Source organism: Corticium candelabrum, chromosome 15 (genome assembly GCF_963422355.1).
Source record: "Corticium candelabrum chromosome 15, ooCorCand1.1, whole genome shotgun sequence".
Classification (NCBI taxonomy): Eukaryota; Metazoa; Porifera; class Homoscleromorpha; order Homosclerophorida; family Plakinidae; genus Corticium; species Corticium candelabrum.
The window spans coordinates 710,892-722,555 of record NC_085099.1 but is presented as its reverse complement, the minus strand read 5'-3'; the positions used below and the strand labels follow the sequence as shown (position 1 = coordinate 722,555).

The following is an 11,664-nucleotide window of genomic DNA, read 5'->3' as shown; positions in this document are numbered from 1 at the left end:
GCATGGATATGCACCTGCACACATACACAGACACAGACACACACACACACACACACACACACACACACACACACACACACACACACACACACACACACAGCCATTCATGAAGTATCCTAACCACCTACATGTATACTAACACACATGGTAGTTATAATATCAATTAATTAAAAACCAGATATTCCATTTTTGCACTGTAAATTGTAAACTCTGGTCAATATATATATGTACCTAGACTGCTACAAACTGTCCTCTTCCTCCTCGTCTTCGTAGCCTGGTAACAAAATTATGCCACTTGCGCCTCAACTGCTTTAGCTAGCAAAGAATTGGTGATTTCTATGACAGTCAACGTACTTGTTTGTAACTTACCTGGCCAACACAGAGAGATGCAAGCGTGATGACCAGGATACAAGCAAATGCAACATGAGTCCAGAAATGAATTAGATCTCTTTGTTTCCTCCTGAAGAGTAAGTAACAAATAACTTTGTCAATCCAAATCCAAAGTATCCAGGGCAAGAATTGGCAGCTAATGTCAAGTACAAGTGAGCAAACTTACCATTCATTGAGTTCATCCATATGAAGAAAACGGTTTCTGTACTCAAGGGGTAATTCAAATTGTGATTTTTCTGGAAACAGTGACTCAAGGAAATCACGAATTAGAGCTTTCACCTATAGAAACATTGATACAGCTTTGTGTCTTGTTCAGGACTACAGACTGACTACCATTGCTGCATCTGGCTTCCGGTGGTCAATGTTGTCATTCAAGCAAATAAACTTCCTGCCATAACATTTAAAACAGAACAACAGGTAAACAGTAAGTACAGTGTACTGTAGTAGTAATGAAGTCACTTACCAGTCACTTACCAGTGTAGTCTAACATATATACAGTGTACATGTATAGTGTAACTTTTTTCAAGCAAAAGGAAAAGGTCTAGATGGCAACCTACTAAATAAGGTTCGTTTAAAGCTGTAGTTTCAATTAAGAGCTTGTAAAGGACGTTGAGAATGTCAGCATCAAACATATTACAGTCATTACACAGCAAGGAAGTTCTCGTATCACCTCATATATGGCAGTCATAAAGACATTACATAGTGAAATGATACTATCATAGTGGGTCGCAAGATCCCAGTCTTTGACCCATTTTACATAAACCTCCCTCCATAACAACTTTAATGGTAAGACAACTGAGTAGGACAAAATGGGAAGGGAAATGAGTCACCTTGTATGTTTTCTGATCCAGTCGAGCTGTTGGACTGTTTTTGTGATGTTGTCCTCTATCATTTTGAATGCAACATCATCTTCACCCAATACTTCCATTCTAGTTATACAACATGCTGAAGACAGTTCAAATTGTCCCTAGCAGCAAGCTAACTTGAATTTCTTCTCTGTGCTACACGTCTTGTTTAGTAGTTCCACAATTGGCTGACACTGAGACAGCAACTCTAAAGTCACCAGTGGCTAGAATCATCAATTTAAAGAAGAGGTAAGCTGCAAGATCGTGTAAACACCATGCTGTCTTACTACAGCATCATCATAGTTGTATTCCATATCTAACTCATCAACGAATGGAACAGTGTAGTTTGCAGACTTGGAGCAGTTGTATAATGTCCTTTCAAATTCCTCCATCACCTAATAACAAGTATACATAACACAAACCTCTACCGATTAATTAAACATGCAAATTACTTTCAGTGTTATGGGGAGATCATAAATCCTAGACATCAGAGTTCTCAGTTCACGATACGACAAGATACTACAATGTACAGATGAAAATATGCACTAGCTAATTATGTGAGCGATAGAGACTAACCCTGAACCATCTGTATCAAGGGAACTGAATACTGCAGTCAGATTAAATTCAAGCGTTTCACCAATCATGTAGTAATAATATGAGAATGCAAATTGCATATCTTCTGGATCTCGAAGCTGATGAGAAGATGTCTTTTCATACTCATCTGGAAATCTATCACCAGTTACAAGTTGAACCTTGACTACAGTGTTGTGATATACTGTACAATTGCTAACCTCAACTGAAGTTCAGCCATGACATCAATATCAATCATGTGTGGACAATGAGCTGGTACCTTCCTAGCAACATAACCATACTTTCTGTTGTACAGTCTATTGACGTATTTCAAGGAATCAGCAAAAGCATCCATGAGTTTCCTTTGAGGTCCAGTATCAGAAGTTGTGTAAGTCTCATCTGCATGTTTCTCTGCCACTACATCATCAAAAATTTGCTGTTTCTCCCAAGGAAAAACACCTCTGGTTTTAAAACCACTTCGACTCTGCAATGCACAATCAAATTGCAATAAGAAATTTAGAAGTTTCATATTAACGTATATGTAAAATAAGTCATTTTGTACACATCTCCAATATTTGTACAACCACATTTCATGGTCTGTCATTAACATTTTAGAACTTCCAAGGTACTGTACAACAGTGCATTACTTCAGGATGATTTTCCAGCCACTCCTTCTTTGTTCTCTCAAGTTCATCATAAAGCTGCAACTGTTTTCTCTTCGTATTAGCTATCCAGTTAGCTACAAATAAGTCCTCATCTGTATCACTCCATCTGTGATGACTGTCATATACCTAATAATATCAGAGAAGTCAAATCAACTCAAATGCAAACACAAACACAATTGAAGCAAAAGTACATCGAGGCAGACCACTATACAAGATGAATTCAGAGTAGTAAAAAGAGATAGACTGAATTGTCAAATGAATATTGAGACAAAAATACTAGACAAACAGGCAAGCAGTTGCTAGTCTATTCTACCTGCTCCAAGTGCACAGTCATGGCCTCCCCAATACAAACAGACAGACAGAAAGCCGAATAGACAAACAGACAGACAGACAGAGACAGACAGACAGGCAAAGATATAGAGGCAGACAAATAGATAAACCAACACACAAAGAAAACAAAACTACAAGATAAAAAACTAGAAAGAAAGCAAAAATCAAATATTGATGACCAACTGAAATGGCTAACAAATACAAACAACAACACTCAACATTGATAATAAAGACCAGCCGCATTATAGTATTAAAACACAAGCAAATGCCAAGCACTACCTCATCTACAAGACCATCAAGATTACTGATCCATAAGATTTTTCTATGTTGTTTTAACTCTCTGTCCAATGTTGGCTGAAGCTTATCCATGTCCTTATGTTCACTTGTATCATTCGTCCATTTCTTTCCTGCTGGCTCCATTCTAGATTCTTCTGCAGCTTTCTTTCCTTCCACTCCCGTCTGTTTTGACGTATTGTTCTGATGAGCATGCACAGTGGCCACCGCAGTCATTTTAGGAAGTTCTGATCCAAAGGTCATTTGTGCTGCAGACTGGTTTCGTTCTATAAACTCCTTTAAAATCTTTGCTTTTCGACGATAATAACCCTTTTCAGTCAAGTCTCCTATCTTGTACTCTTGCTGAAGAATTGACAGCTGAGACGCAACATCAGAGGGAAAAATGGTGCCATTTCTGAATAAAGGCACTGCATATTCCAACGTGTTAAACAGTTCAGGTTGCCTTGGCACTGGAATGTCTTCATTCCAAAAGTTGATTGATTGTGTGCCATTCTGTATCCGCACCATCATTGTTTCATTACTACTTGTTATATTTGTAGAAATCGCTGTTGTTGGAGCCACCGTTGCCACTGGTAAAGTAATGGAAGTATCAACCGTGACATTAAAGAGAATTGAAATCTTAGTTTTATTGACTTCATCACAGACCACCCTGATAGACAGCAAAGTCAAGTTTTGCCGAGGATGGAACACGAGACTAAGAGTCTTGTAACGCTGTGCAACGACAGCCACTCGAACAACATCAGCCTTTGTGACATCACCTTCTGTAATCTTGCGTCCTTCCACGACAGAGCTCAAATTAAAATAAACAGATTTGAGACCTAAAAGTAATAATTAATTTAATCAAACAAAACAACTTCATAAACAGTTTCACATACCTAATGGAAGATGGACAGTTGAAATGTCGTCAGTGACATCAATGCCATATAACTTTCCAAAGTTTACAACTCCACAGTCTCCAGCATCAAATCCACAATCAAACACATTGCAAGCCTACACAACTCAAATGATTCTAATCACTACGAAATGAATACACTCGCCATTTGTTAGATTACAGAATCACAGTATCTATCTCCCATCCATGAGTCAGCACACCCAGTGTTACAATATCGACTAGGATCTTGAAGAAACACATAACAGCAAATGGTAACGCAGTACAGTGATCATAACTTCTAACACAACAACACACACCTGTTCGAAAGCCGCCATACATTCCTTGCCAGCCTCTGTACAGTGAAGAAGCTTTTGCAGATACACCTACGCATGCATAGAATAATGCTAAAATGTTCTGATATCAAAGTCCCATTGTATCACCTGTACAATCTCCACCATCCCAATCACATGCTGAATTGTTACATGCCTTGTCACAATATTTGTCTGTTATCCATGTTGGTGGACATCCCTCAGCACAGTGAGGGACCTGCCACGCCAGATATGCTTTCTGACCATTGGAATGAGTATAGAAATCATCTGGCCACACGGGCTGACCAAACATCACATCATCATTCAGATATAACACTTTCTTTGACAATCCTGGTATTCGATGAATATGCGATTCGATTGCAGGAGAGCTGAATGTTGGCAAATGTGACTTGTTCAAAAAGATATCCTAAACAACATTATTAAATTGGAAATTTTCCCGACTAACATTTGAAAGATTACATTGTGGGTAATAATTGTCAGTCTTGGATTGTCAAGATCAAGCCAATAGGGAATCTGACCATTTGTTACCAAATAGATATGTCTAACCCAAGGAGCAAATTTTTCAACTGATCGCAATGAATACCGCAATTCCTAAAGACACAAGTTACAACAAAAACTACAACATCTACTTCTACTCATACTTCATTGTCTTGAAAGCGATTGGCAGAGAATATGTCACTGACTTTCTCTAATTCTGTTTTGCCATCCTTTATGCATAAATCAATAATACAACTAGAAAGCTTCATACCTACATTGGCAAAGATTGTCACATACCTTGCCTGGAGCTACAGTCGGTAGTAGAGGGTTCCACACAAGACGAGCGGCTTGAAACACAACAGGCTGCTGCCTAATAGTTACATTGCCCTTTGGCTGTTAACACAAAACCAAATAGTAAGCAAGACGTGTGACAAGAAAAACATTGTTTACCAATTTCAGAACTGTTTCGATATATGTAGCATTGTCAAACTTCACAACAGCGACACTGTAATTTGTGTGCAATGTAACCTGCATCACAGACTGCATATATGCTTCAAGGACAAAATGTATGGTTCCAGTTGATCACTTACAGAGACAACATGTGACTTGAAGCGACCTGCCAATGCTCTAGTCAGCTGCAATTGTGTGATATTCACTGGCACATTGGTCACTAATACCAACTGTTGCAGAACAACACTGTGCAGTAGTGCTGTGTCATTAGTCTGTCAATAAAACCACAAACAGACTAGATACCATATCTACTATAGTAATTAAAAATCATGAAAACAACTAAAGCAACAAAAAATGATACATCCAGACAGCAAAGCTACACTGTTACCAGATATCCAAGTGTAGATGTTAGATTCTTGTTAAGCCATGGTACAACAACCATTGAAGCGTCTAATACTGAAATTGATGATGCGTCACTACAAACATCACAAAATGAATGCCACTCTTACTGACCAGCTTTCTGGTACGGAAATTGAACAAATGTCGCTGTCTCAATATGCGAACCAACAGAAGTGACTTGAAAAACTTCAGTTGCTGAAGCAAAGTGCCGATGAATACTTCTAACCTGCACACATACACTTGTACAGACAAAGAAACAACACTACAGCTGTCCCAGAGGTTAATCAAAATAATAGCAGTCCCTGTTGAACACAACCAAAGCAAGATGTCTATATTACCGTAATCTCACTACCACATTTACCTGTTTCAAAGATATGTTTGAAGGGAGTCCCTCCTCAATTAATAGAGCAAATGCTGGGATGCACAGTTTTCCTTGGCAAATGTCATTAGACTTATTGGCTCCAGTTGCATTGCCAACTTTGTCGGTAAGTTTGCTATTCTTTCCATTCAATTTCAATTTCATGTCAGGCACGAGTTGCTCACTTTTCCCTTTCATTACCTGTTCTGCCACTCTTTTGAATGATGACTGTACATCTTTGTCAACCTTTCCTTCACCTTCTTTGCCATTATCTTCCTTGGTGTCCCCTTTCTTATTCTCATTATTGTTCTTATCAACCTCCTTACTCATTTCTTCTACATTTCTGTCTTTCCTACTCCCACCATTGCTCTTATGATCTGTTTCTTTTCCTTTCTCCTTTGCTTTGTATTGAAGCATTTTAACACCTTTTCCCTCAAAACGCTGTCTTACTTCATCCCTTTGTGCTCTGTCTACTGTTCTCAATCCTCTAGAACCAATCCGTTTGTTTTTCCGTTTCACATATGCATGTTTAGAAGATGCCTTCAATGATGTAGTGATTGTGACAGATTGCTTGGAATCGGTTTGGTTTGATCTATAAACAACAGTGTTTGCAGCAGAATCTCTTCGAAACATTTGTAACTTTGTCTTCTCCACAGGGCTTCCTATTGTTATATTCTCTCTAGACTGATTAAATAACCTATAAATATGAGTGCAGCACAATATTGAACAGAAATCCAAAAGCCTTGTGAACATCACACTTTATCGTTTGATTCTTTAGTAGTTCCTCTTCCAGCTTTTTTCTTCTTTCTCTTAACCTGAACAGTAACACTGATACAATGGTAAAATGACCAATTAACCAGCGACTGATTACAGTTTCATCATGTTTACAAGTGTGCATAACAGTTATTAAGTTTTCTTGTAATTAGGATCACACATACAACTTACAGTTATCTGAGTTTGCATGCTTCATGCTGTTTCAGTTTGCAAACCTTGTGTACTTCACAACTGACATTAATGCAACCTATTAATTAATTAATTAATTCAGGGCATGAGTGCTATTTTAGATTCTTATTATACTAACTTAATGGCAAGAGTGCCATATAAAGATCCATCCACAGTGCATGCACACAAAGCAACAACCTGAATTTCTCTTCTCGTTAACAACAACAATACAAAGACTGTCCAAAATATCACAACCAACAACCATTGTGTAATACTAACCTTGTTCTATTCAATTCTGCTTCGAACTCAAGCTTGACTTTACTCAACTCTTCCAGCAGCTCAGGATCAGTACCATTTACCCACGTGTACACAATATCAATAGGAATCGGTGCACACAGTCTACACAGCCCAAAATCATCCGAAAACCAATGCCCAGAATAAAAACCAAAACCTGTCTTGAAACGATTTGCCCGCAATATTATCATGATAAGAGTTGAATACAGCAGCATACTGATTCATGCTCCATACCAGAGCAACCTGCAAAACACCTGCTTGCTTCCGGTTCATGCAACCTTGACAGTGAACATGTCAGCACCTCTCCAAATTGAAAGCCAGACACTAACACAAGAACAAGAGCTCCAATGCAGAGAAGGTAACCGTTGCGCGACGACAAACAGGTGTAAAGCTGTCGTTGCAATAGCTTAAAAATGCCGTTTCGCATAGCTGTAAGTTAGTCCTGCAGTGACCAAATAGCACACGTTTCACTTCGACGCCAACCTCGATGGGCCTCGAGTCTTGCGCCTTGCTGCGCATGCGTGAATCAAGGAGATGGCGTCTGCCGATGCTGGCGAAGTCGATGCTCTAGCGGATGGCTTGTTGTCTGTTCTCAGACCGGCAGTGGAAGAGGTCGATGCACGCGTAGAGGCAGTTAGGTAGGTAGGTTTGACACCGCACATTGCTGTTGATCAACTGTGCACCATGTAGACAATGTACTGTACTCTACCTGTTTTGTTATAGAGAGAGCCAAGTGGAATTGCGAGAGTACATCGATAAGCTATCGAGAGGTAAGAATGTGGAGACAGTACAGTGTAATGAGGTTTGCATTCTGATATCCAGTGTGTGGCCATTAGTTTTGTTTCAATTAATTAAATAAGAATACCAAATTTTTATGATTAGACCCTTCAAAATTCGCCGTGCCAGTAGTACATTGCTTTACCCAGATTAGCCTCGTACCAGACCCTCTCGCGCCGTCATGCCAGGAGCTCCGGCGTTGTTACCTAGCGTGATGTTTCTTTGTGGTAGAACTTCACAGGCTGTCTGATCTTCAGAGGTCACCTGTTAATCTGGATTCCTACATTCAGAATCTAGCTAATTCAAGGCATCGAATTCTTCTTGTCAATAACATCTTAGAGAGTGTGCAGGTGTGCTCAGAGGTTTGTTGCTGTAGAAATCATTGTTTACTGTTTAGTCACATTGCAGGAGAGACTCAATCGACTACATCATCTTGTCTCTAAGGAGACAGCACGGAGAAAAGCAATGCTTGGTGCAGCACATTTGTCATGAAGAAATGAATTGACTGCAATGAATTGTATACTTATACTGTGTAATGAATAACAAATACTATCAAGAGAATACTGTGCATAGAATTCAATAGTATCGTTAATATAAGCTGCTACTGTAATAACCAATATTAAGTTGAACACACTCTCAAGTAATGTATTAGTTAATTAATTAATTAACATTGTCCAGTTAGTTGATGCATAAATTAGAATATTGAAAACAAGCTGATTATGAAGAACAACTATCATAAGGTATATATGTAGAACAGACAAACCTGAATGTACACCAGAGCATCCATTTTCCATTTGTATTTTTTGCATACCATCTCACACACAAATCACTTGACCATCAGTTACACCTGATTTTAAGCATTGTATACTCCACTATTCGAATACACACCTAACAAGTCAAACCACATATATACACATCTAGATTTTTTAGACTGATGGAGACTTCATTGGTAGCATTTCCAGTAGTGGAGAACCTGAACTTTCTACTGATGGTGGTGGGATAGACAGCAACGGCTTCTCTTTCCTTGGAGCAGTAACTTTATCAACAAGATGGGAGTAGAATTCATGGGTCCATGCGGAATGCTACAATGACAACAAACTAATACAATTTCCGTTGCTAATTCTATTTACTGACAAACCTCTTCTAGTGGTTTGAATGCTTCTAGTAGTGTCGTAACATGGGATGAAAAGTCTCCCTTGTAATAAAGCCTTGATATAAGGTAATGTGTGAAGTGTACAACTTTGTCTTCTTCCACAAACTTCAGTAAGAAATGCTCAAATACGGACACCAACATTTCTTGGTTGCCAGTCATTTCCTCACCCATTTGACCTAAGCTAAGTATTAACTGGTGCAAAAAGTCATCTCTCAAGTCAGAAGCATCACATCCCTTGGCTATTGCCGGAAGAAGAGTGGTTATCAAGTACTTGTCTCTCTCTTGAACAGCTTTGACCGTGAATTGGAAGGCTATAACTCTGGCAAGAGAGCGTTGTGGTAATAAGTGGACTAGTGATTCATTTAAGTGGTTGTCATTGTTCACCAATGATGATGCGTTAGAGAACAAACTAATAGATCTGTTAAGGAGGAGCTCAATTAACAATGGCAGGAATTGTTTCACGCAAAGAAGATCCTATGAAAGACAAGTATTCCAGATAAAAGTATGCACTCAAATACTGTAAAATGGAAGTAATCATGAAGGTGTGCTAATAGACAATTAACATAAAACTTTCCATAAATTCATAACATTGACTCTAAGGCACTGATAAACGAATGGACAGACAGTCTACTAATGGGCTGACTCCTCAACTTTCTGAATATTACTCTATCCTGTGAGTCAATGATATTAAGAGCAGAGTATTAGACTACGAGGTGACTGCTATGAGATAAGCAACAACCTCTACACTCTGCAAGCGTGTTGTAGCTACGGTATGTGTGCAACTGACAATCTGATATCCCATGTTACACCAATACAGTAAACTACTAAGTTTGAAATGCTCTCTCAAACAAGTAGACTGGCTCCTCAAAGCCCTGCTATCGTAAAAATAACCTCCTCAAACAAACACATGATACTGTTGCTTGAAAAACTTACTTAGGTAACATCGAAACGTGCAAACAAAGACTACAGTGAGTAACTCAAATTTATGTTCAGATTTACTGCTAGCTAGCCATCATACCATTTCCTTTTCTGAAAAATCTTGACAATTGATCATTTCCTGAGCATTCAAGCCAAATTGCAATAGTCGCAAAAGAAGCATCACCTGAGCACTCTCCTACCACAAAAACTATCAACTAATGTCAACAAGTTTGAACTCTATCTCACCCTTGGAAGTTGTTCCTTTTCCAACAATTCATGCAGCAATTTCACAGCTGTACTAGCCACAGTATGGACTGCAAATGGATCACATAGCAACATGGATATGTCCCTAAGCATAAGTATCTATCAATCAACCAGCAGAAGAGAAAAACTATTTGCTATTCGCTTCATCAAAACTCAAGTGCACACATCAAAACATTTAGGCTGACTACCACATACAATTTCAACCCCTATTTAATGTGAAAATGTTACTAATATTGAAAAGCAAAGAGACACATCTATCTATCTCTACTGACTCATGTTAAAACACACAAATCGTGTATTTACCCTCTCATTTGTTCTCTTGGTGGTTTAATGCCATCAAGAAATAGTTTTAGTTCTCTTCCTCTCTTTGCGTCAATAAACTTTTCACGAATACAAGCATCAAGACACCAGGCAAACTTGTGACAGGGATCTGCATCTAAAATAATCTTGATTTCTAAGTCATGCAAAGCCATAAGAACATCAGCTCGAAGAGTACAGAAGTGAACACAGCCACTGTCAACAAACAGAGCCCGAAGAAACTGAAGAACAGTGTTGTAGAGTTTGACAGAGTGCCCTACGTAAGAGGTAAGAGTCTGTATGATCTCATGTTGACGTCTGGTCTTGGGAGAAGGTGTGAAGAAGTTGGATGAAGGGTTGTCTTCGATACGTAACAGCAATGCCGCCTTCTCTTCCACATATTGATCAAGCAATGGCCGTACCTCATCTCCGAATAAACCAACGTTTTCCTCCCATACCTGACGCTTCACTGTGACCGGACAAGCCTCATAAAGTTTACTATTCTCTACAACCGAATTGAGAATATGAGGGGGCAGGTCTGGTGGAGCCTCCAACAGACGCAGGACAATACCTCGCAACGGTCCATCAGCGAACGGAAAGCTAGCATCTAGTAACTGTATGAGTCTTTCTTCGGAGAGGCTGGAGATTACACTCTTCAATTTCTCTCGCAATTGATCACAGATGCCATCGTAGATATCGCTCCGTAAGACGTCATGCAGATCCAGAAGAGGCAGGACAGTTTCCAAAATGCTGCTTTCTAAACGGTTATCCTGCTGAAAGTGTGCGATCACCTCTAAAGGATCACCACAAGATCCCAAAGCATCACGAATGAAATCTGCGCCTTGTACGCTCGATCCAGACATTCTAACTTACTCCAATGACTCAAAGATAGATCATAAACTCTTGCAGCATTCTGTGAGTTCGACAAATATCGACACACTACAGAAATCTTCCGCTGTGTTTTAGGAAAGAAAAGAGAACTGACGACCGCCATTTTGACCGGCGGTCTGAGCATGCGCAATTTTGTAATATTAGAGAGTG

General features: G+C 39.2%; 3 protein-coding genes across 3 annotated transcripts; 1 reads left to right on the top strand and 2 right to left on the bottom strand.

The window, feature by feature from the left end:
* Nucleotides 1-145: 145 nt before the first annotated feature.
* On the bottom strand, nt 146-7,682 carry LOC134191070 (N-acetylglucosamine-1-phosphotransferase subunits alpha/beta-like). Its single transcript, XM_062659629.1, has 28 exons — nt 7,516-7,682; nt 7,372-7,457; nt 7,200-7,319; nt 6,737-6,793; nt 5,982-6,675; nt 5,735-5,846; nt 5,610-5,677; nt 5,362-5,493; nt 5,222-5,299; nt 5,069-5,164; nt 4,936-5,001; nt 4,754-4,885; nt 4,406-4,700; nt 4,283-4,348; nt 4,147-4,211; nt 3,970-4,084; nt 3,080-3,912; nt 2,453-2,596; nt 2,027-2,289; nt 1,812-1,964; nt 1,688-1,754; nt 1,523-1,630; nt 1,374-1,459; nt 1,221-1,319; nt 724-778; nt 557-669; nt 370-460; nt 146-315 (listed from the first exon to the last, which is right to left on the bottom strand). The coding sequence occupies exons 1-28, from the start codon at nt 7,639-7,641 to the stop codon at nt 232-234; spliced, it is 4,404 nt and encodes a 1,467-aa protein (XP_062515613.1). The 5' UTR covers nt 7,642-7,682; the 3' UTR covers nt 146-231.
* A 42-nt stretch (nt 7,683-7,724) lies between these two features.
* LOC134191303 (SNARE-associated protein Snapin-like) lies at nt 7,725-8,622 on the top strand. Its single transcript, XM_062659902.1, has 4 exons — nt 7,725-7,852; nt 7,938-7,984; nt 8,223-8,341; nt 8,400-8,622. Exons 1-4 carry the CDS (start codon nt 7,749-7,751, stop codon nt 8,481-8,483), a joined length of 354 nt encoding a protein of 117 aa, XP_062515886.1. The 5' UTR covers nt 7,725-7,748; the 3' UTR covers nt 8,484-8,622.
* Nucleotides 8,623-8,779: 157 nt separating this feature from the next.
* On the bottom strand, nt 8,780-11,603 carry LOC134190859 (negative elongation factor B-like). Its single transcript, XM_062659395.1, has 5 exons — nt 10,630-11,603; nt 10,309-10,411; nt 10,163-10,258; nt 9,130-9,618; nt 8,780-9,073 (listed from the first exon to the last, which is right to left on the bottom strand). Exons 1-5 carry the CDS (start codon nt 11,484-11,486, stop codon nt 8,918-8,920), a joined length of 1,701 nt encoding a protein of 566 aa, XP_062515379.1. The 5' UTR covers nt 11,487-11,603; the 3' UTR covers nt 8,780-8,917.
* Nucleotides 11,604-11,664: the final 61 nt, after the last annotated feature.